Here is a 25,196-nt window from a genome sequence, read left to right as displayed (position 1 = left end):
CTCTACTCTCCCCATCCCCCCCCCCACCATGTACCTGGACACTAATTGTCGAGAGGTGTAACTTTTGAAGGATAGACTGGGAGCTAGGAGCAGAACAGTAAATGAGATAATGAGTGTCTTGTGAAGAAAATTTTTAATTTACCTCTGTAATCTGTTCTAGCACTCTACAAATTATCTCTTGATAAGGGTCTTCATATTCGTTGTCCTGTTTATATCTGCCTTAATCTCTCATAAGCTTATTCACACTCATTTCCTCTTCTAGTTGAGGGTAGATAAGAATGATAGTGTCATTGTTCTTAATGAGAACTGTCTCAGAATGAAAACCTTTATACTGCTTCTCTTTCTCTCTCTCTCTCTCTTTTTTTTTTTTTTGAAACAGAGTCTTACTATGTCACCCTCGGTAGAGTACTGTGATGTCATAGCTCACAGCAATCTCAAACTCTTGGGCTTAAGCAATTCTCTTGCCTCAGCCTCCCAGTAGCTGGGACTATAGGTGCCCGCCACAATGCCTGGCTATTTTTTTTTGTTGTAGTTATCATTGTTCCTTAGCTGGCCTGGGCTGGGTTTGAGCCCGCCAGCGTTGGTGCATGTGGCCAGAGCCATAACCACTGTGCTAAGGTGCCGAGCCTCTCTTTTTTTCTTCTGAGACAGAGTCTTACTCTGTCACCCTGGGTAGAGTGCTCTAGCTCACAGCAACCCCAAATTCTTGGGCTTGACCAGTCTTCTTGCCTTAGCCTCCCAAATAGCTAGAACTATAGGCACTTGCCACAATACCCAGCTAGTTTTTCTGTTTCTAGATGGGGTCTCACTTTTGCTCAGGCTGGTCTCAAACTCCTGAGCTCAAGCAATTCAATGGCCTCAGCCTCTCAGGGTGTTAGAATTACAGGTGTGAGCCAACGTGCCCACCCCACACACCTTGTCTTATATTCAGATGCCTATTAGTGGTGGTGGTTTGGATTTATAAATCGATTTGATGATAGGGAGATAACAAGGTTGCTGTGTTCTCTGGTGAGTAGACCCAGCTTATTACTGCCCAGCTCTGTTTTCTCTAACTGAGATCTATGTGAGAAATAAATTTAAAGAGAAATAGGAGGGAGATAGCAGCATCCCTCTTAGAGTGAACAGAGAAATTCTTTTTTGCCAAACCACAGTAGCCCTCCATAATTCTGAGCCCTTCTTTTTGCTACTATATTTAAACTGCCTTCTATTCTCTCTGCTATCAAGATGCTTTGTAACTCTGACTTGTTACTTGATAAACTTTGCAAACTTGCAGGCGTTGAGCTGGAGTCAGAAAAAACTTCAGTAAATCAGTCTAATCGTACCTCTCTATACGGAAGACTTATTGACAGAAGAAATTGAATCCTTGAAAGAGTCATATGGTATTTAATAAAGGAACAGAACTCTTGGAAATGAAAACTATGAAAGAAGAAATAATAGAAGGGATGGAAAATAAAATTGAAGCTGCTGCCCAAAAAGTGTGGTTCAGTGAGTAGGGCATCGGCCCCATATACCAAGGGTGGTAGGTTTGAGCCTGGCCCTGGCCAAACTGCAACAACAACAACAAAATAAAAAAGATAGAAAATAAGACTGAAAAATCAGCTTAATAATCTATTGTCTAAATAACAGCCATTCTAGAAGAGAGAACTGAAAAATCAAGAGGAGAAAATCATCAGAAAAATAATTTCGCTTCAGGTTTGATTAGTGGAAAAGGCAGACAGAAACAGGCGGGGAGATGTGGTGAGGAAGGGGGTTGTATGTGGGAAGAACTTAACCCTGGTGCTCCACCGAGATGTGTCAACAGTAACACAGCTTTCCTAACATGCAAGGCTCTGTCCTTTCACTGTCATTCCCAGGCTGTGTTGTACCTAAAGGGAATGTTCGGGCACCTGGTGTCAGGCTTTGACACAATGGGAAGGAATGGTTTCCCCAAACAAACCAATGCAATGGTCTGACTTACAAATTATTTAATAAAATGAACTATTAAAATAATAATAATAATAATTTGAGGACTGGTTGAGGTGGCTCACGCCTATAATACCAGCACTCTGGGAGGCCGAGGCAGGTTGATTGCCCGAGCTCACAGGTTCAAGACCAGCCTCAGCCAGAGTGAGACCTCATCTCTAAAAAAGCCAGGTGTTGTGGTGGGTTCCTGTAGTCCCAGCTACTTGGGAGGCTAAAGCAAGAGAATCACTTGAGCCCAGGAGTTTGAAGTGCTGTGAGCTATGATGCCCTGGCACTCTACCGGGGGTGACAAAGTGAGACTCTGTCTCAAATAATAATAATAATAATTTGAGAAAATATTCCAGAAATAAAGGTGATGTGTTTCTAGATTCGAAGGGTCCAGTAAGGTACCTAACTCAATGGACAAAAATAGGCCCCCACTAAGGCACATCAGTAATGATATTTTAGAGCACCAAGAAGATGCTAAAAGTTCCAGAGAGGAAACAAAGAAACAGGTCACATTCTAAGGATAAAGAGTCAGAGTGACAACAATAGAAGTTGGACAATGGAATAATGCCTTTAGATTCTGAAAGATTATTTTGGCTTGGAATTCTATGGCTAGCCAAAATGTCAAATGTAAAGATAGAATAAATACATTTTATGACATATAATATCATACAAAGTTTATTTCCGGGCTTGGCACCTGTAGCTCAGTGGGTAAGCTGTGGCCATATATACCAAGGCTGGCAGGTTTGAATCCAGCCCAGGCCAGCTAAACAATGAGAACTGCAACAAAAAATAGCCAGGTGTAGTGGTGGGCACCTTTAGTCCCAGCCTTGGGAGGCGGAGGCAAGAGAATTGCTTTAAGCCCGAGAGTTTGAGGTTGCTGTGAGCTGTGATGCCACAGCACTCTACCAAGGCTGACATAGTGAGACTCTGTCTCAAAAACACAAAGTTTACTTCCAAAACATCCTTTTCCAGGAACCTAATGGAAAAGATACTTCACTAAAATAAGAGAGTAAACCAGCAAAGAAGAAGACTGAGTTTCCACTTTAAATTAGGTAAAGAGAATCTTCAGAGAACTCAAAGTAACCCTTCCATTTGATCCTACAATTCTGTTACTAGGCGTCTATCTAGAAGAAAAAAAATCATTTCATCTTAAGGATATTTGCAGTAGATTGTTTATCTCAACTCAGTTTACAATTGCCAAGATGTGGAAACAATCTAAATGCCCACCAGCCCAGGAATGGATTAATAAACTGTTATATAGGTCTATCCTGGAATACTATTCAGCCATAAAAAAGATGGAGACTTGACATCTTTGATATTAACCTGGATAGAGCTGAAACACATTCTTCTTTGTAAAATATTACAAGAATTGAAAAACAACTATCCAATGTACTCAATTCTAATATGAAGCCATTAGAGGAATTAATACACACAAGAGACAAACTCAAATTCACATAGGGAGGAGGGAGAAGGAAGAAGAGAAGAGAGGGAGGGGGGTTGGTATGCCCTCACCTAATGGGCACAATGTAAGAAGGGTATATGGCACACCTCCTGGGCACAGGACACAACCACAACAGGGACTCTACCTAACAAATGCCAGCATTGTAGCCTACTTGTTTGTACCCTCATATCAATCTGAAATTTAAAAGAAAAAAGAGAATCTTCAGTATGATGAGGTATGGATTCCATGACGTCAACTACTCAGCAGATCCAGAGAGCAAATGGCCGGAAGACAAAGATTATGCATAGGGATATTTTTGAAGGAAGTACGAGAAACTGTTAACAGTGGTTACCTTAGAAGTAAAAATGGGGGCTCGGCACCTGTGGCTCAAGTGGTTAAGGCGCCAGCCACATACACCTAAGTTGGCGGGTTCGAATCCAGCTTCGAATGACAGCTGCAACCAAAAAAATAGCCGGGCGCCTGTGGTCCCAGCTACTTGGGAGGCTGAGGCAGGAGACTCGCTTGAGCCCAGGAGTTGAAGGTTGCTGTGAGCAGTGAAGCCATGGCACTCTACCCAGGGGGATAACTTGAAGCTCTGTCTCAAAAAAAAAAAAAAAAGAAGTAAAAATGGGAAAGCCGAATTAACTTTATATTTTTATGTAATATTTGAGTCTTTCTTTTTACTTTATATTTTTATGTAATTATTTGAGTCTTCACTATAGCATGTACTACTTTGTAATTTTTTTGAAAAAATAAAATGCCTTCTCCAATGGAGCATCTCCAATGACAACAAAATTTTCCTTTTGTTCAGAACTTGCTAATAATTTGAGAAAATTTCCCAGAACTGAAGGTTATGACCTTCTAGATTCAGAGGGTCCAGTAAGGTACCCAACTCAACTTTTACTAAGAAATCTTTATGTTGGCCGGGCGCAGTGGCTCACACCTGTAATCCCAGCACTTGGGAGGCTGAGGTGAGTGGATTGCCTGAGCTCACAAGTTCGAGACCAACCTGAGCAAGAGCAAGACCCCATCTCTAAAAAATAGCTGGGCACTGTGGCCGGCACCTGTAGTCCCAGCTACCAGGCTTCGTCCTGCATTTGCTAGTGTTTCAAAGCATGAGTTAAACTTCCTTATAATTTGGTGAGAGAAGTGGAGTTAAGAGAATCCTTTGAACCCAAGAGTTTGAGGTTGCTGTGAGCTAAGATGCCACAGTACTCTACCAAGGGTGACTAAGTGAGACTTTGTCTCAAAAAAAAAACAAAAAAAGAAAAGAAATCTTTATGTCCTCTACCCAACCATCCCTAGTAAATTTAGGCTTATACTTTCTTACTATAGGAAAAAAGCTTGGGAAAGAATGTCTTTTGGGCAAGGAGCACCTGAATTCCCTCTTAGAAAATCAGCCTCCCCCCACCCCATTTCAGCGCTAGGCTTTTCATAAATGTAGGGCAAAGAATGGTTTCTTTTGGATTTGTGGGCTGCAGCAGTCCTCCTTCTGCAAGGGCCATTCCATAGAGCTTTCTTTGCTCCAAGACTTTGATTACCAATAATTAATCTCAGATGATAGATTGAGTGCTACAGGCTTCCTCTGTCTTTGACCTAGAGAACCCGCTGTGAATAGTTTGTTTGCTTGCTTGCCAGAGATCTTATCTTGATCTAGAAGAGCTAATAGGATCATAAAACCACAGTGATTTTTTTTTTTCTCAGTATTCTTTACCTATAAACTAGATATCTTAGCCCAGGATAAATGTGAGGTTTAACATATGTCAGGAGGGGGAAGGAGGAAGAGGTTAGTTGTCATTGAATAATGGCTGTATTTCATAGTAATAAAATTTAAGTAACTCTGTAGTGTGTTCTAATCCCCATGCGTTCTTTGCTCTTTCTCAATGTATTTGGATAAATCACAACACAGCAACAAGGCCAAATGTCCAAACCACCCACTTTCCTATTCCCAGCACATGAATTAGAGGGAGGCCAGCTGAAATCCGGGCCAAGCACTTAGATGACTTGGATGTCTGATTTTTGTTCCATGATATGAAACTCAAAATAAATCAAAAAGGAAAAAATTTTCCAGATACCAACTAATTCACCAGGAAACTCTTCAGCCTCTTTAGTCCTTGCACACACACAATAAACAAACCTACTGTGAATACAAACGCAATGATTTGGAGATTAAGCCCTATGGGTACAGATACTCTTTTATAGCAGTCTCACTGAACTTCTGTGTTCAGTTTTAGGCTCTAAAACTTGAGTAAAGTCTGAAGAACTATTTAGGTTCCAGAAGAAATTGTGAAAAATTTGGAAAATAAGGCCTTTGAAGAAAGGTTATAGGAGACAGAATTTGAGAATGGAAAACAATGGGATCAAAAAGAAACATGAATAGCAAACAAGGTTAGAACAAGAGGAAATTAGCATAAATGGTAGAGGACGGGATCTAGTTTCTGTGTTAAGAATAAAGCTTTTTGACTATGAAACTTGTTAAACCCCAAAATGAACAGCCAAGGGAATATTGTAGAGTCCAAGTTACAAAGAAATGAAGGCTACAGTCAGTTCACTTGGTACCTGATCGAGGGTTCTGAGATGCAGAGGTGTACAGATACAGATATTTAACAACAGTCTCTCCTGGATACCACAAATGTGATGTTCCAAGCAATTGACAGAGAAATGAAACCATTCAGCATAAATCTGGTCTCTCTGCTTGGCCATAGTACCTTACATATTTGGTTAATTTACCAGAAGAGCAATACATGCTGTTTGGAAGCAGGACATGATCCCTGTATAAAAAGGGGAGCAATGAGAATTGATAAGTCTAAAGGCTTCTAGAAAGAAATTTTTGTCTGGGCCTTGTTACCAGCTATGGAAATTTTTAGGAAGGAGAGGGAATACCTGGAGAACACACCTAAAAATGAGCAAGCATACAGTAATTTAAAGAGCGAACCAATATGGCTCGGAGCCTGTAGCTCAAGTGGCTAAGGCTCCGAGCCACATACACCAGAGCTGGCAGGTTCGAATCCAGCCCAGGCCTGCCAAACAACAATGACAACTACAACCAAAAAATAGCCAGATGTTGTGGCCTGCGCCTATAGTACCAGCTACTTGGGAGTCTGAGGCAAGAGAATCGCTTAAGCCCAGGATTTGGAGGTTGCTGTGAGCTGTGAGGCCACAGCACTCTACCCAGGGCGACAGCTTGAGGCTCTATCTCAAAAAGAATGAACAAACATACGGTAATTAAAAAGTTGTAAGAGAAGCAATTGGTTTGTATAATTAGATTGATCCAAAAATTACCCTGTGTTTATAATATACCTTTCTGTTAAGGATATAGAACACCTTCTCTTGCCAGATAAAGGCAGAATCTCTTCCTTTTATAAAAGAAATCACCCAATTATAAGGAAGTTTAAGTCACGCTTTGAAATACTAGCAAATGCAGGACGAACCCTCAAGTGTTCTCCTTTTGGCCAGTCTGTGTTCTGATGTAGAGCCGTTCTTTCTCAATATGCAGAATGTATTCTTTGCCTTGGCTTCTTTTTTAACTGCTAATCTTTATCTCTCTTGACCTGTAGCTGGGATGAGAGCAGCTCCATCAGCAGTGGGCTCAGTGATGCCTCAGACAACCTCAGCTCGGAAGAATTCAATGCCAGCTCCTCGCTCAACTCCCTTCCAACCACTCCCACTGCCTCTCGCAGAAACTCGACAATAGTGGTACGTGAGTTTGCACATACCCAGGCCACCATCTCAAGGTGAACCACAAGGCAGCTCCACAGGAATGGCTCTCGTAGGCTTCTGGTCAAGTTCTTTTAGAGCTGGCAAAAACAAAACTAAACACGAACGCTAAGGCTACCAAACAGTTACCCAAGATGTTAGATGTTGTCTTTGTGTCTATACTTAGTACCCACACCAATCTGGAGTGACACGTGTAAGAGTTCTTCCAACTGGAGAAGAAAAAAAAACCAAGAGATAGATATGATGGCTGCTGTCTGGAACCCTGAGGGTATAGGTAGAAACCTCGGGTTGACTTAATACTCTGAGATGAGTAGAGCCACCTACGAACCAAAATAAATCCCTACAAGCTGTCCATTTCCCATCCCCACATGAGTGTCTCACTCTGTCCTTGTCTCTTCTCTTTAGCTACGCACGGACTCAGAGAAGCGATCTCTGGCAGAAAGTGGACTGAGCTGGTTTAGTGAATCAGAGGAAAAGGGTCCCAAAAAACTAGAGTACGACAGTGGTAGCCTGAAGATGGAACCTGGGACTTCTAAGTGGCGGAGAGAGCGGCCCGAGAGCTGTGACGATTCATCCAAGGGTGGAGAACTGAAAAAGCCCATCAGCCTGGGACACCCTGGGTCCCTGAAGAAGGGCAAGACCCCACCAGTGGCTGTCACCTCCCCCATCACTCACACAGCTCAGAGTGCCCTCAAAGTTGCAGGTGAGCCTGGAATAAAGCAAGGGACGAGGACAAGGACCTATTTCTTTAGTTGCTTCTCTTCTTCATGGTCATAACCCATAGGATGACAGCACACATTTGCATAGTGCTTGCCTATACATTATCTTGTCTGGTCTTCAGGATACTCCTGTGAGTTAGGAAAGATGGGTATTACTATCTCCATTTTACAAATGTGAAAATAGAAAACTCAAAGAGTTGGGTAGTTCTGTGGTTCTTTAAAAATAGCACATGTTTGGGGTAGCACCCGTGGCTCAAAGGAGTAAGGCGCCAGCCCCATATGCCAGAGGTGGCAGGTTCAAACCCAGCCCTGGCCAAAAACTGCAAAAAAAAAAAAGCACATTTGTATAAGCCATTGACTTGCCATGTTCAGGAAGAGATATTTTTACTGGGTGTTCATCTTGGGCATTTCAAAAAAGACAACACTCTTCTCTATTTGGTATGTAGGTGCTGTAGTAAAATGGACATCATAGGCACTAAAACAGTTACACCTGCTAAAATAGTGAATGTTGTATATCAGAGATTTTAAAATTTGGCTTGTATAAGGATCACTGGGGAGACACTTAAAAATGCAGATTTCAAGATTCCATTTTCAGAATTCTCATTTATTAGGTCTAGATGAGTTCTCTTTATTTTTATTTATTTATTTATTTATTGAGACAGAGTCTCACTTTGTCACCCTTGGTAGAGTGCTGTGGTGTCATAGCTTACAGCAACCTCAGACTCTGGGGCTCAAGTGATTCTCTTGCCTCTGTTTTTCATTTTCTTAGTAGAGACAGGGTCTCACTCTGGCTCAGGCTGGTTTCGAGCTCATGAGCTCAAGCAATCCACCCATCTTGGCCTCCCAGAGTGCTAGGATTACAGGTGTGAGCCACCATGCCCAGTGAGTTCTCTTTAGAGATGTTTAAAAACATCTATAGATAGGTTGCCCGTAGCTCAGTGGTTAGGTCGCTGGCCACATACTCCAGGGCTGGTGTGTTTGAACCTAGCCCGGGCCTGCTAAACAAACAAACAAACAAAATTAACTGGGTGTTGTGGCAGGTGCCTGTAGTCCTAGTTACACAGGGAGTTACTCAGGGAGGCTGAGGCAAGAGAATTGCTTGAGCCCAAGAGTTTGAGGTTGCTGTAAGCTATGACGCCATGGCACTATACCAAGGGCAACAAAATGAAACTCTGTCTCAATTAAAAAAAAAATCTATAGTTGACTATGAGGTAGGAACTTCATAAACAAAGTTTAAAAAAAAAGAAAAAGGAACTCAAATAGGTTGTTAAGGGCTGAACCAAAGTCACAGAGCTAATAGGAGGTAGAGGAGAGAGCATGTTTTGTTCCGAGACTAATTTGACCTTGTTTCAAACACTTCACAATGGTTTCTTTTTTCCTTTCTCAAGATGTTCACTCCACATGTTTATCTTCATTAGATACTTTCTTAACATTCCAGGAAGGTCCTAAGAAAACAATAAAAATAAATAAAATGACTACAGCAAAAGAATGATAGTGCTCCCCTGGGTAATCGCGCTGAAGTTTGCCCCCTGGGTAAGCATTAGCCTTAATCAACATTTCCTTCCCTCTACTATGTAGTTACTAGGAGATATGGCCGTGCTCCATTCCATTGGCTTCCCCTTCCTTGCCCATTTTTTTTTTTGAGTCAGAGTCTCACTCTGTCACCCTGGGCAGAGTATTGTGGCATCATTGCTTACACCAACATCAAACTCTTGGGCTCAAGTGGTCCTCTTGCCTCAGCCTCCTAAGTAGCTGGGACTACAGGCACCCGGATACAATGCCAGCTAGTTTTTCTATATTTAGAAGAGATGGGGGTCATGCTTTTGCTAAAGAGCCTCTCAACCAATTTTTAGATGGATCCTCCTGATCATCTTTGTAGTTGCCTCTGCCATTTTAACCAAAATGTATCACTCTATTCTGGGAGCAGAAAAACACCAACAAAACAAAACAAAATCTTAGTCTTCTCAAACCCTCCTCCCCCCACCTAGAGTCCTTCTGGTAAGAAGTTTAATCAGCTTATCTACTACCTGCTTCCCCATATTTAGGCCTCTAAAATTTAACAATACAACGTGACAGATGTTCCCTTCTCCCATGGAAGGACAGAAAAGCTTTATTTTTTATTTTGTAATTTCAGTTTAGTATGAGGAAACAAATGGTTAGGTTACATTGTTTGCCTTTGTTAGGTAAAGTCCAAGTTGTAGTTGTGCCCCTCACGCAGGAGGTGTGCCACCTACCCTTACTTTGTGCCTTTTAGGTGAGAGCACACCGATTCCTTTCTTTCCCCCCTGCCCTCAACTTGAGTTTAATTGTGTTTTCTCTTGTGTGGATGTGTAATGGTTTGTCTGCACTGGTTTCATACCAGTATTGAGTACACTGGATACTTGCTTTTCCATTCTTATGACACTTTCTTAAGTAGAATGTTCTTCAACTTCATCTAGGTGAATACAAAAGATGTAAAGTCTCCATCTTTTTATGGCTGAATAGTATTCTATGGTATTCACATACCACAGTTTATTAATCTATTCATTGGTTTTGGGCACTTGGGTTGATTCCACATCTTGGCAATTATAAATTGAGCTGCAATAAACATTCTAGTGCAAATGTCCTTATAGTAAAATGTTTTTTTTTCTTCTGGGTAGATACCTAGTAATGGGATTGCGGCATCAAATAGAGGGTCTCCTTTGAGTTCTCCATGTTTCTTTCCAAAGAGGCTGTATTAGTTTGCAGTCTCACCAAAAGTATAAAAGTGTTCCCTGAAGGAAAAGCATTTTTAAGGTATTGGTCAGTTTCAGCTACTCTTAGCTCATTTCCTGCCCTCTTGTAGGCAAACCTGAAGGCAAAGCTACAGACAAAGGCAAGCTGGCAGTGAAGAACACTGGGCTACAGCGCTCCTCTTCTGATGCTGGCCGAGATCGCCTGAGCGAAGCTAAGAAGCCCCCCTCGGGCATTGCTCGCCCCTCTACTTCAGGATCCTTTGGCTATAAGAAGCCTCCTCCGGCCACAGGCACAGCCACCGTCATGCAGACTGGTGGTTCAGCCACTCTCAGCAAGATCCAGAAGTCCTCGGGCATTCCTGTCAAGCCAGTGAATGGACGCAAGACTAGCTTGGATGTGTCCAACAGTGCAGAGCCAGGATTCCTGGCTCCTGGGGCCCGTACCAACATCCAGTACCGCAGCCTGCCCCGCCCAGCCAAGTCTAGTTCCATGAGTGTGACGGGTGGGCGGGGTGGACCTCGCCCTGTTAGCAGCAGCATTGACCCCAGTCTCCTCAGCACCAAACAGGCAGGCCTTACGCCCTCCAGACTGAAGGAGCCTACCAAGGTGGCCAGTGGGCGGACCACTCCAGCCCCTGTCAATCAGACAGATCGGGAGAAGGAGAAGGCCAAAGCTAAGGCGGTAGCCTTGGACTCTGACAACATTTCCTTGAAGAGCATTGGCTCCCCAGAAAGTACTCCTAAGAACCAAGCAAGCCACCCCCCAGCCACCAAGCTAGCAGAGCTGCCACCAACCCCTCTCAGGTACCCGAAGGGAGCGGCTTCCTCATGTCTGTCTGCTCTGTCATTCTTTTGCATATCCCTATCCCCCCTTGGACTAGGTGAGGCATGACCTATTCAGTCCTGTCTCTAGGACTTTGCATGAGTCTTTCCCCTCCCTTCCCCTACATGCCAAGCTTCTTCTCCCTGTTTTAAAACTGTGCTCAAAACGTAACCTTGTTTGTCCTATTTCCTGATCAACTCTTAATCCGTCTTCATCACTTGTTTGGGTGGTTTTATTATGTTTATATTTACACACATATACCCATGTGGATCTCCCATGTGCATATGCTATCTCCCTTATTAAAACTAAAAGTGCTTCAAGTTGGGTACTGGATTTCTTTCCAGTGGATTTCACACCCATCATTAGGATAAACCTCTGCATTCAGCAAATAGCAGAAAACAACGGGACAAGGATTTCTTTAAGGTCCCACTTGCCTCTCTTTTTGTAATTCTGTTGTCCTGAATATTTTGTTTTATCTTCATTTCTCTCAGGGCCACAGCTAAGAGCTTTGTCAAGCCACCCTCACTAGCCAATCTAGACAAGGTCAACTCCAACAGTCTGGATCTACCATCGTCCAGCGACACCCACGCTTCAAAGGTCCCAGATCTGCATGCTACAAGCTCAGCAACAGGGGGCCCTCTCCCTTCTTGCTTCACCCCCAGTCCAGCACCCATCCTCAATATTAACTCAGCCAGCTTCTCTCAGGGCCTGGAACTAATGAGTGGTTTCAGTGTCCCAAAGGAGACCCGCATGTACCCTAAACTCTCAGGCCTGCACAGGAGCATGGAGTCCCTCCAGATGCCAATGAGCCTGCCCAGTGCCTTCCCCAGCAGTACTCCCATCCCCACACCTGCTGCCCCTGCTGCTCCCCCAGAGGAGGAGACGGAAGAGCTGCCCTGGAGTGGAAGCCCCCGAACTGGGCAGTTGGACAGGTGAGTGGCTAAGGACAGAGCTGAGCCTGTCTCTGTACCTCAGGCTCATTTTTGTTCTAAGCAATACTGTCTTATATTTTACTACAGCTTTGTGACTTTTGAAATTTTTTCACAAGAATTATTAAGTAATTTCACTTGCTTCATAACAAGTCCATGAGATAGGTAGGATCTGTTCGGTTTTATTTTTAAATTATTATTCTCAGCTTGTAAATAGGGAAACCAGTGCACAAGGATATTAAATGACTTAACCAAGATCTCATGATTAGTTTAACCTATTACCCAAAGTTTTTGCTTCCTAGTCCAAACTCACCTCTTATATCACATCCTAGTTTTTATTGACCATAATATGATCTTTTTAAGTAGCTAACCACAACTTGATTCCTTCTATTTTGTTTTTTTTTTTTTTTTTGAGACAGAGTCTCAGTTTGTCACCCTTGGTAGAATGCCCTATGGCATCATAGCTCACAGCAACCTCAAACTCTTGGGTTCAAGCGATACCCTTGCCTCTGCCTCCCAAGTAGCTGGGACTACAGGTGCCCACCACAACACCCTCAGTCTCACTCTTGCTCAGGCTGGTCTTGAACTTCTGAGCTCAGACAGTCCACCTGCCTTGGCCTCCCAGAGTGGTAGGATTACAGGAATGAGCCACTGCACCCAGCCTCACACCTTGATTTCTAATAAAAGAAAACACATTTAACATTTCAGGTAAATTTCCCAGATTGTAAGCCCAGAAGCAGGCTGTGACTGTCTCTTTATTTTGTTTATATAGAGAGAGGGGTTTATAGTTTGAGATCCCGGGTCTAGAGTCTGCAGCTTTCACATCAGTGGTCCCAAACTCTAGTTCCTAAAATGGACCCACATGCTTCTCTTTTTGTTTTATTTCCACAGTAATCAGCGAGATCGGAACACTCTTCCCAAGAAAGGGCTCAGGTAACCCTTGTCTTTTCTTCTCTATACCTGAGGTTTCCAGTCTATCTGAAAAATCATAACTTGACCTGTCCCAGGCTCCAGCCATGAATTTAATGACCCTTTTAATCAAGTACCATCTAGTAACCCTGCCCAGGCTTAATATTCTGTGAGTCAACTTTTACAGCAAGTGTTCTTTTTTTGGTGACAGAGCAGAAGCAAGTTTGCACATGGAGATCATACCTGTATCAGCCTGTGTAGCCCAATCCTGTATGAACTTCATCTCTATAATTTTCTTCCCTCAAAGTATAGGTGAAAACAGCTTGCCTCAAGGGTCACCTTGCCCACTCAGATGTGGGCAAGAGGCAGGACATACTTGGTCCTGCACTGGTATGATATGACAGCACTGAGTTGTTCAGTTTGGGGGTGACCCCTGCAACTTGAAGCCCACACATGGAATCCTGAAGCTTAAGGCGGAGCTTCAGCGAAGAAGTTCTAATGCCTCCTCCATCATTGCTGCACCCCCCACCTCCGTGGCCACTGGGAGCCCTCATGGGAATGGCTGCTAGTCCTTCTGTGGCCTCCTGATGATCTGGGAAAGAATGCTGAGTCCCTCCCTACCCCTTTTCCCTGCTCAGGCAGCCCTGACTGCTCCCTCTTTTCCTTGTCTTGCTTTCAGAATCTCTTTGCTCTAGTTTAGTTCAGAGATTATCCACACCAACCCAACCTCTGATTGTGCTTTGTGGTTCTTCTGCTGCCTCCTACAGGTACCAGCTTCAGTCCCAGGAGGAGACAAAGGAGAGACGACACTCCCATACCATTGGTGGGCTGCCAGAATCCGATGACCAGTCAGAGCTGCCTTCTCCCCCTGCACTCTCCATGTCCTTGAGTGCTAAGGGCCAACTTACCAACATAGGTCAGTGTTTTCAGTGCACTCACTGCGGCATGGGATGAAGCAGGGGTCACCTTGCAAGGTGAAGCAAAGCAGGTGGGCTTTGGGTTTCATCTCGTATTTTGCTCACATTTATTGAGTTGTTTCGTGGTGCCTCAGTTTATCCACCCAAAATAATGTTGAAAGCAAAATGCTCCAAGATCCTAAACTGAAAAGCTGCCATTTGGCACAAGTTACAGGTCCTTACTGCAGCAGAGAGTCGGAATGATGGAGTGGAAAAGCCATAAAGTGAAGGCGAGAAATCAAAGCAGTGCAATTAGCAGCCTCAGTGAGCTGCCAGCAAGGAGCCACCACACCCAGAGCTACCAGGGCCAGCTAGTGAAAGGGTGATGCTAAAATGTCAGGCTGGTGGGAAGGAGGGAAAGGGTGTTGATTGCTAAGGATCTGCCTCCAAACTCAGATTCCCCAACTGCTCTGGCTGGGCCAAGGCCATCCTGGCCCTGGAGGCAGAGCTGAGTAAGAGGAGTCCCAGCCGCACCCTTTCTAAAGCCTAAAGAGAAAGAAAGGCTAGGAAAGAAGAAAGTGGCTCCTGACTCAGAGACAGGGAGGGGAAGAAGAAGCTTGGGGTAGAGGGCTTGGCCCCAGTACAGGAGTACACTAGCCTGGTTCTGGGAAGCAGTACACTATCACTGGCCTCACAGGAACTGTTCAGGACAGTGCCTGGGATAAGCCTCTTGTTTGCTTGCTGTATTTCTCTAAATCTATCTCTTCTTTTAGCTGAGTGAAAGAAAGTAGTTAATAAAAGACAAGGACCTATAACATGCCCATGTGATGACTGTGGGGAATATGAGGAAAGACTAGGGATTGGGATAGTTGAGCCCAGGAAAGAAGGGTCATCTGGCCTCTGAAGGGCTATTCCATGGAGGATGAGGCCAACTTGTTCCCCATCTCCACTGAGGATCAACCAAGGAGAAATGCATGTGTACTGCGGAATGAGGGACCTGGCTACCATAATCACCTTAGGGACTAGAAAAGGCCCAGAGAGAGGTGTGAATCTTCTTCTGCACAGGTCTTTACAGATAGATTAGACATCCACCTGTCTGTGTGGAAGTGAAATACTAGACAGGCTGCATGTGGGTGTGAACCCTGAAAAGCTGCAACCCCAGCAAGGGCAAAGGGGAAAGAGTTCTGCAGGTTAGCAGGAGTCAGCTGACATTGCATCAGCCTCACCTGATGTCTCACTTCCAAGCCAGGAGATTGCTAGGCAAAGAGGACCGTGTTTCTTGATGTGTTACAGCCAGCCCAGTACCCTAGAGGCCCAGTGCTCTGTGGGGAGACTCTTGCTCCCTTCCATAATGCTAAGCCTGCTGTATCCCATAGCCTAGCTCCCTTCTCTAGCTAGATCTTTTTCATCATTCGGATCTGAGTCTTGGTCTGAATCCTCTGTCCTCCCGAGCTGCTAGTTGTGTTGTAGAGAACCACAGCATCCCATTTCCATCAGCACATCCAAGCGATGTGAAGGTTTCGGAAAAGCTGCCAGGCCCCCAGCCTAACCTTCAAAAGCAATGACTCTAAGGCAGGCAGGGCTGAGGGAAGGTCTTTTCTCCAGACAGCAGGGTCCTTCCCCATCAGGGCCTGATATCCCTAGGAGGGACCCCGCTCCTAACCCCCAGCTGCTTGCACACTCCCACTGCCCCACCACCCCTTCCTCTTCTGCCCTCTCCTGTCTGCCTCTCATGCTCCTGCTGCTCCGCCCCCAAGGGACAGGAGAGCTGATGACCCTGCCTCTTTTCCTGCCCTCCCCCTCCCTCTCCTGTCCCCCTTCCCTCTGTCCTTCCAGTGAGTCCCACTGCGGCCACCACGCCAAGAATCACCCGCTCCAACAGCATCCCCACCCACGAGGCGGCCTTCGAGCTGTACAGCGGCTCCCAAATGGGGAGCACCCTGTCCCTGGCCGAGAGACCCAAGGGAATGATTCGGTCAGGATCCTTCCGAGACCCCACGGATGATGGTGAGACTTCATGCCAGCGCGGTTCACGCTCATTCCAGCTCTGCTGGGTCCCCTCACCCACTACCACTTCCGCTACCACCACTGCCACCACCACACACACGTATACGATTCACACAACATTGAGTTGGGCCATTTCAGTTCTTCCCATACCTTTGAAGAGTCTGGGGGCCCAGAAACCTTGGGTGGCACCATCTAGCTCTGGGAGTCTGGGTTGGAGCATCTGTCATTGGGGTTGGGGGAGGGAACTCGAGCATGGAAGGGTTAATGGTACCCCTCAGGATGCTCCGAAAACCACAGCTCAGCCTAGCAGTAGCCTTTCCTCCCACAGTCTCTCAGGATAAATGAAAAGATAAAAGGACATAGTGGTAGCTCTTAAATCCTCAAAAAGAAATAGGCATCTCATTCCTCTTTCAAGAATGTTCCAAAGATTAGCCTCAGGGAGGGCCATCTGATGCTTGGTGGTGATCTGGGTGTTAATGTTGATCAGAGCTAGACGACCAGGCTTATGGTAGATTAGATCTCCTGTTATTGTTTTCCAGACGGTCATTCCAGGAGGCATTCCTTTGCAGATGTGTTTTAGCTCTCTCTGTAGGCTGGATTGAATAATCAGACTGAGTATTCCTCATTTAAATGTTGTTTTCAACTGAATGGTCCCCAAGATCCCAGGCGAATCCCCCAGTGCTGAGAGGAGACGGGGCAGGGAGAATTGCAGTGTTGTGTTCTGAGCAGCTCTGATGAGGAACTCTCCTCTTGTGCAGCTAAAGTAACTCTCCTGACTGGGAAGATAGGATATCAACTCTCCATGAACACCACCTTTCCCTCTCTGAAACCCTATGCCCCTGAGCAAGGGAATGCCATACTTAGGCTGCCAGGGAATGCAGATGGAAAGAGGAGGCTCTCTCCACCCAGAGCCTCTTCTCCTCAGCAGATATCTGCCTGCTTGGGGCTAATGTGATCCCAGTTGGGTTCCCTATTCTGTTCTTTTCTGTTTGCTCCAGATACCCTCCAGAATCAGAATCCAAACTCCTGCCTTAGGGCTCTTCCCAGGACCTCTTGTCCCTGAAGCCCTCTGTTAACTGCTTGTGTTCTCTTTCTCTTTCAGTTCATGGCTCAGTGCTGTCCCTGGCCTCCAGCGCCTCCTCCACTTACTCCTCAGTAAGAGCACTGACTTCTCTTCCTCCCTCACCCCCTTGCCCCTCACCATTCCATACTCTAGACCAGGTGTCCTCAAACTACGGCCTGTGGGCCACATGCAGCCCGCCTAGGACATTTATCCGGCCCGCTGGGTGTTTTTGCCACCGCTGCCTATCCTGCTTAGCAGCTGACTCGTCCCAGGATGCACAGTCCGGACCTCCAACGGTCTGAGGGACAGTGAACTGGCCCCCTGTTTAAAAAGTTTGAGGATCCCTGCTCTAGTCCCTCCTCTGGTTGGGTAATGGGGTGGGGGATGGGGTCCTGCTATCTCTTCATTGCACTTTGTGGATCTGGGGTGGAAGTAGGGGAAGGTGCCTAGAGTTTGGAGCATTCAGTTGGGTGCCTCAGATCCTCAGTGGTCCTTCTGGCTTCCCTACCAACTCCTGAGCAACTTGTGATGATATTCATTCCCCTCCTTTGAAGCCGGGAGAATCCCCTGGTTATGGAAAGTATTATGGCAAGTGAGATGAGTAGGTTTCTTCGGCTCTAGAGCCTTGATAGTATACAGAACTGACCAAGTGTTCATTCTGGAGCACCAGCCACAGCATTTGGCTATTAGGTATTCCTTGATTCTTAGATTTGTTTTGTCCCTAATTCTTTACTCCAAGTTGCAAGTTGCTAGCAATAACAGTTTTCAGACCAACCAATGTTTCATTCTCCATGCCTTCTTGGCAATGACAAAGTTGGCTGGAGATGAGCTCCAGAGTAGTCTTTTATTGAAACCCTAGTATAAATCTGAGCTGAGTCCTGTGAGGAGCCAAGGCCAGGAAACAAGAGTTTCTGCCTCTCTGCACCTCTGAATCATGCTCCTTCCAGCTCTCTACCTTGCCAGTGGGGCCTGGCTTCTTCACCTCCGTAGTAACTACTTCCTTTCTGTCTCCTTTTCTCCTTCTGTGCTCCCTTCTTCAGGCTGAGGAGAGGATGCAATCTGAGGTAGGGTGCAAAAGCCTTTGTCTCTGCTTGTTAACACCACTATGCCCCATTTTCCTCCCAAGTCTTATACATCTTCTGCCACCAATAGTTTGTATTTCTCTTCCCTTCACAGCAAATCCGGAAGCTCCGTAGGGAACTGGAATCATCCCAGGAAAAAGTAGCCACCCTGACATCTCAGCTTTCTGCCAATGTGAGTGTCATGAAATAGGGAAAGACCCAGGTGGTTATTTGGGCCATAGTTCAGCCAAAGAAGGAAAATTATCTGATAAAAGTCTCCCCAGTGCTTAGCCTTCAAGGGAGTGGGTCTGCTTCACAGCCCTACAATAGAGAATGTGGGGATTGTCCTTCCCTTTCTCTGAGCTTCAGTTTTTATAAAGAACTCTTTTGCCTGCATTCTAATTAATAGGTATAGATGAGTTCATGTCTAACGGTCTTTGAGCTCCCTAAAGAGAGAAAAAAGGGTTGATTATCAGTGGTTCTGCATGGAGGTGGAAACAACCTTGCCATCGGCCATGGACAAAAATAGTTACGGATTATAATTATAGAGCCCTTTCAGCCCTTTTCCACCACTCTGGAGTGTGTTCATGTCTTTGCTCATCCCACATAACTGAGTAGGCACAGAATTGATCATTAGAATTCTGTCTGATGATCCCAACATTACTTAGAAACCTCAGTCCCATTCTAGTCTAACTCCTTCATTCCCAACTGCCTTTTCCTAGTAGTCTCCATGTGTAATTGGCAAAAATGGTCTGAGCTTTAGGTTGAGAGGTAGAATTCTTTGTTTCTACCCTCAGTCTGCTCTCAGTACCTCCATTTAGAGTGAATTTCTTTCCCTGGGCCTTGGTGATTCTACTCTGTGAGATGGGGAGAAATGAAGCCACCTCCTCTAACCAGACTGTGGTAGTTTCTCCCCTGCGACTGAGTTGTAAACAGAGAACATAAGAGCCCTTTTCCCCAAAAGCTGTAAACAACAGCTGAGCCGGATCTGCAGGAGCTTTCCAAGTGTTTGCACAAAAGTAACCATGTCTGCAATTTCCGCAGTAGTTTCTGGTTTTCTCTCTGCCCTTCCTCTCTGGGGAACCCAGCTGTCAGGCCTGGGGTCTATAGCCCTTGGAATTAGGTAGAAGAATCTCCACCAAGATCTTGCATGTTTCCAATACATTTCAGCAGCAGTTCCCTTACCACACTGGTTATTCTCTTTTCCCAAACCCACAGTTCATAAGTTGTATACTTAGCAGTTTGTTTGAAGCTTTATCAAGCACTTTTTTCCTCTCTTGGGGACACATAAGAATTGTAACATAAACAAGAACCATCTTCGCTCTAGCCTTGTGCCACACCCCCTAAGGCCAGTTGCCTGGGTCACGTCCTGCACACCCCAGGAAATTCATGTCTGGGAGATGCTGGGGGGAGAGGCGCCAGGGAGGCAAAGAACATTATTATGTCTGATTCATTTACACTGCAATCTGTCAGCCATCGTGCTGTCAAGGCTGGGCTAGAGCCAAGAAAATGAATTTAGAGGGTGATTTTTCTTAGAATAGGAAGTTTCATTTGGCTAAGAGAGAACAAACTGAACACCCAGACATGGTGGGTTCTGAATCTTAAAGGCAGATTTCTGCTGAGGGTCAAAACCCTGCCCTCAAGCAGGAGATGTTATGCCAGGACTCTGGCATCTGTCTTCAGGATCCCCTGATTCTCAACCAAACTTCTGTCATGTTCTATGGAACCTCCTAGCTACTGAAGCTGAGGGCACAACCCGATACAAAGAGGTTCCAGAGCACTTTACCCCTCTTAAATGCTGCTCCTCTACAGCACCACTGCTGTGCCCTGAGGTCTTACAGGTACCCTAGTCTTAGGTTGGGACTAGGGGAAGGTTCATAGGAGGGAGAGCAAATGTAGGAGATGAGGGGTGGTGGGGGGAGAAGCTTAGCCAGACCAGGAGGGACCCAGATGAAGACAGGCCAGCACAGACAAGCACACAGGGGTTCTCAGTTCCCTCATGGGTAGACTTCCAGGGACTAGAAGCAATCTGTGTATAGACATGTGGGAATATAGAGAAGCAAACAAGAAGACCTGAGGTCCCGAAGACAGAAGTTCCCTGCACAGTAGGTGAAAGGAACTGCTCGGGTCATGGCATATATGAGCCTGGGTCTGGACAGATTTATAGGAAAAGTAGAAGAGGAGTCTCAGAGGGGACCAAAGGGGTTGCCTCCAACCATGTTTCAAGTTCAGTGAATGAAAAATAGAATTGACCCAAGAGGGAGAGAGAATCATAAGCCATGAGGAACAGTGAGAATGTCACAGGCGCCCTGGAGCTCTGCATGAAGGAGCTGCCCAGAATATGTCCATCACTTCCTGATAGGGTCACCAGCTCACTTGGACACCCTTACGATGGCTGTTTCTCCATCTCCAAGTGTTCTCTCCAGCCCCAACCCTCATTCCTTTCACCTTGCCTAGACAGCTTGCTGCCAGTTGGCCAGCTAGAATTCAAACCATGCTCCAAGTGGCCTCAAGCCGGGCTGTTTCCAGCACCTTTCAGAGCCAGCCTGCTTCTTATCCAGAGGGCCCTTCCAGCCTCACACCTCGTGAAACAGACCTGCCACCTACTGGCCAAACTGTGGAATGCCACTGAGGTTTCTTGAACGGCTCCTCTCTCGCCCTGCAGAGTAGAGCTTGAAGAAACAGGAGCCATGGAGCAGCTCCAGAGAGCGAGTTAAACAATGAAGGGCTGCCAGTTTGCACGGGGAGCTGATCTGGTCCCCTGGGGCCCAGCCCACTCCACAGTGGAGGCATTAAACCAAAATAATAGCAACCACCCCAGAGGTATGGCCCTCCTACCAAGCCTGTTGCCTGCATACTGTGTACTTAGAGCACAGGGACAATCCCAGCTCTGATAGATCCCAGGTACTAGATCTCAAGCTTCCAAGAGCCTCCAAACACTTGCTGTACCCTCAAGCTGGCTTCATTATTCAAGAAGCTGATTTCTTTTTTTTTTGAGACAGAGCCTCAAGCTGTCCCCCTGGGTAGAGTGCCGTGGCTTTACAGCTCACAGCAACCTCCAACTCCTGGGCTCAAGCGAGTCTCCTGCCTCCGCCTCCCAAGTAGCTGGGACCACAGGCACCCGCCACAACGCCCGGCTATTTTTTGGTTGCAGCCGTCATTGTTGTTTGGCGGGTCCAGGCTGGGGATTCGAACCTGCCACCTTAGGTGTACGTGGCTGGCGCCAGCCGGTTGAGCTATAGGCGCTGAGCCAAGAAGCTGATTTCTGCCAGAATTTTTTTTTGTTTTGATTCCTACTTGTCTGCTCAGGGAAATCAATATTTAAAAATCATCAGGAGGCTATCTGGCTTTGGTCAGCTCTGAGACACAGAAAACAAGTTGAAACTACTTCCCATTATCAGTTGTTCCATTTCCCCAACCACTTAGGAAACTCCTTGTGTTTGTCTCAGGCTAATCTGGTGGCTGCTTTTGAGCAGAGCCTGGTGAACATGACATCCCGCCTGCGACACCTGGCAGAGACAGCAGAGGAGAAGGTGAGAGTCCTGGGAAGGGGAGCCCGGGTGCATTCAGGGGATTCTCCTGGACAAACAGGTTGAGACAGAGTCAGGAGACCCTTACTGTCACGTGGATCCTCAGCCTGCCCTCAGTTCAGTGAGCACCTATCCTTTGTCATGGTTCCCTGTTCTTCTCTATCCAGTCTAGTGGGATCCCCATGCCTCGCCCACTGACAGGCTCCCATATTGTCAGTACTCTACTAATCCCAACTCCTGACTTTATTTTCATTTCTCTCTTAGGACACTGAGCTGCTGGATTTGCGAGAAACCATAGACTTTCTGAAGAAAAAGAACTCTGAGGCCCAGGCAGTCATTCAGGGAGCCCTTAATGCCTCAGAAACCACACCCAAAGGTAGTACATCCAGCCACAAATTGAAAGAGAACAGAAATGGGGTGAAAAAAAATATTACTGCAGATTTTTTTTCTGGGCCTGCCATATGTCAGGTCCCTTATCAAATTTCTAGAAAGTGAGGGCTCTTAGATACCCTTGAGTGTGATGTCTGGACTGGTCAGTAAGGATCGTCAGGGGCATGATCCCACCATCCCAGGGCATGAGGGCAAGTAGAAGAGCTGGGAGCCCTGTAATCTCCATGGGCCCCCTCCCCACCCAACCTTTAGGTCAGAGCCAAAGAGCTGTCAGAAGCGAACATTAAAATAGCACTTTACATTTCCATACAAATGTGTATCCACACACATACATATAATCTTATTTGATCCTCACTTCACTTCTCCAAAGCAATGCTTAATCTACTCTTCAAATATGACCAAAGTTCACGTGGTTACATTGGGCCCAGATTGGCCTTGCTTTTCGTTTAGCAAGCAGTCAAGTTTTGTTACAGAAAGTCAAGTGGAGTGCTTGCCTCAGATCATAGAGTCTACGATCTCTAACTCCAGTCAGACCCTCAAAGAGGTTGGCAGTTCTCTTAGTTGTCCATAGTTAGTTTTATTTTTTATTTTTCCGTCAATAATTCCCAAGGTTCATCATTTTTCTTAAGCCCCTTCTCCCAACACTGACTTGCCTCACTGTGAACGTAGCCTTTGTCCCCTTCTTAGTTAAGAAGATGAACATCATCTAGTGAGAATTCCATTGACTTTTCCCCACTCCATTAATCTATAATTCATCCAATCCTTATTTGTCTCTCATTTTGTAGGAAGGAGCTATTTCTATGGCCCTTATCTAATGCTTTGGGATGCTCCCTCTAGTGATTATACACCACCCACACTCTCTCTTTTCCACCTATCTGACCACTTATTCTCTATTCACTCCTCCCCTGCTTATATATCTACAAAAGCTTTTATGCTTTCCCCTTAGAGGGCAAAAACATATCAACCTATGTTCCTTCCAAGTATAACCTTATCTCTTTCCTTTCATCATAATCAACCCTACCTTTCCACCTCACCCCCGATAATTATCATTCTGTCATCATCACCTATCAAAGCCACTTTCACTAAAGTCACAAGTTACCCCCACTTTTTCCAAAACCCAACTTAAAATTTTTAGTATTTATTTTATTTGACTTCTATAAAATGGAGATGATAATACCTAATCAGAAATGTGTTGAATGTCAATTTGTTGACATTTACCACAGTTTTAGACATGTGATAGGTACCCAAAAAATGCCTCTTGGTCAGGTGCAATGGCTCATACCTCTAATTCTAGCACTCTAGGAGGCCAAGGAGGGAGGATTGCTTGAGGCCAGGAGTTGGAGGGTGCACAAGCTATGATGACACCACTATACTCCAGCCCAGTCAATATAGCAAGACCCTGTCTCAAAAAAACAACAGGCCCTGTGGGGTGACTCACCCCTGTAATCCCAGCATTCTGAGAGGCCAAGGCAGGAGGATCACTTGAGCTCAAGAGTTTGAGACCGGCCTGAGCAAAGCAAGACCTTATCTCTACTAAAAATAGAAAAATTCGCCAGGCACTATGGCAGGTGCCTATAGTCCTAGTTACTGCCAAGGATGAGGCAGGAGCATCACTTAAACCTAGGAATTGAAGGTTGCTATGAATTGGGGGTAGGCCTTGGCACTCTAGCCCAAGTGACAGAGCAAGACTCTGTCTCAATCAGTCAATCAATTAAAGTCATGGCTCTCCATTCCACTACACAAAAGCCAACCCTTTCCCTTCTGCAGTTTTGCCCATCTCAGGTATTATCATCTGCCTGGTAACCCAAGTCACTCATGTGACAGTCATCTTTGACTTCTCACCGTTTCACTCCATATAGTAATTTACTTCTACCTCCAAAACAGATCTCAATTCTATCCATCTATCATTACTGTGGCTCAGGTTTTCATCATTCTTCTCCTGGATTATTGCAGTGATTTCCTAACAGGTCTTGCCTTGCTCCAGTGCTTCCTTTACACTGCCTATAGAGTAACCCAATTATGTTAGTGAAGATAAGATACTGTGCCAATCTGAATATGGACTAAATATAGGATGAAAAGTATTACTGTTAATTTTCTTAGGTGTGATAATAACATTATGGGAAAATGTCCGTATTTTCTTAAATAGTGCATTCTGAAGCATTTAGTGGTAGAATGTCATGTCTGAAATATTTAGACTATTCAAAAAATTATGAAAGAGGGAGGAGAGAGAGTATGCAAATATAACAGAATACTAACAATTATTGAATTAGATAGAAGGCATATGGGTGACACTGTACTATGCTTTAAGTTTTTCTGTGTGCTAGAAACATTTCAGAAGAACAAGTTAAATGGGAAGAGAATACATTCCTAACCTGCCAGCATGGCTTCCTATCCTGCTCCAGGACTTGCCTCTAGGACTTTCTTCTGTCACTTCTCCCGCACACTCTATTCCATCTACAGTAGTGGTAACAGACAGTATTTATTGAGCACTTGCTATATTCTAGGTACTTTTCTAAGCACTCTACTTACATTAATTCACTTATTCCCAATGATAACCCAATAAAGCTTTATTTTATAGGTGAAGAGACTAAGACCAGAGAAAATAAGTAACTTGATCAAACACAGCTCATAAGTGATGGATCTGTGATATTCAACTATTTCTGGTTTGCCAAGTAGACTTTGCCTTTCAGATATATATTGGTTGAATTGTAGTTTTTGCTATTTTTCATGTCATCCTCAGTTCACATCCATCCAGGCTCAGCTTGGTCAGGAGGATTTCTAGAAGCATCATAAGAGCTAATACTTAAGCAATGCTGCCTAACTCTGCTTTATTTTATAAGTAGGCTGTAAATATACATGGTACAAAATTCAAAACACAGAAAAGATTTCCTAAATTTGTGAAGATTATTTGATTCTATAACGTATCTTTTGCTCTTAAAAGTACTATGTTTGGCTCGGCGCCTATAGCTCAACCGGCTAAGGCGCCAGCCACGTACACCTAAGGTGGCAGGTTCAAATCCCCAGCCCGGACCCGCCAAACAACAATG

At 45.1% G+C, this 25,196-nt stretch overlaps 1 protein-coding gene across 1 annotated transcript in view; it reads left to right on the top strand.

The window, feature by feature from the left end:
- The window catches only part of NAV1 (neuron navigator 1), a 187,442-nt gene that overhangs the window by 145,732 nt on the left and 16,514 nt on the right, over nt 1-25,196 (top strand). The window contains exons 6-16 of the mRNA XM_023514587.1: nt 6,949-7,087; nt 7,514-7,811; nt 10,652-11,345; nt 11,856-12,296; nt 13,185-13,226; nt 13,970-14,118; nt 15,935-16,105; nt 17,208-17,260; nt 18,345-18,422; nt 21,679-21,762; nt 22,024-22,135. Of these exons, the coding sequence (XP_023370355.1) occupies nt 6,949-7,087; nt 7,514-7,811; nt 10,652-11,345; nt 11,856-12,296; nt 13,185-13,226; nt 13,970-14,118; nt 15,935-16,105; nt 17,208-17,260; nt 18,345-18,422; nt 21,679-21,762; nt 22,024-22,135 (2,261 nt within the window). The remainder of the gene's footprint in view (nt 1-6,948; nt 7,088-7,513; nt 7,812-10,651; nt 11,346-11,855; nt 12,297-13,184; nt 13,227-13,969; nt 14,119-15,934; nt 16,106-17,207; nt 17,261-18,344; nt 18,423-21,678; nt 21,763-22,023; nt 22,136-25,196) is intronic.

The sequence above is a fragment of the Otolemur garnettii genome, unplaced genomic scaffold (genome assembly GCF_000181295.1).
Source record: "Otolemur garnettii isolate 467f Iridium unplaced genomic scaffold, OtoGar3 scaffold00055, whole genome shotgun sequence".
NCBI classification, from domain to species: Eukaryota; Metazoa; Chordata; class Mammalia; order Primates; family Galagidae; genus Otolemur; species Otolemur garnettii.
The sequence above is the reverse complement of the archived record's forward strand: the minus strand, read 5'-3'. Positions and strand labels throughout refer to the sequence as shown.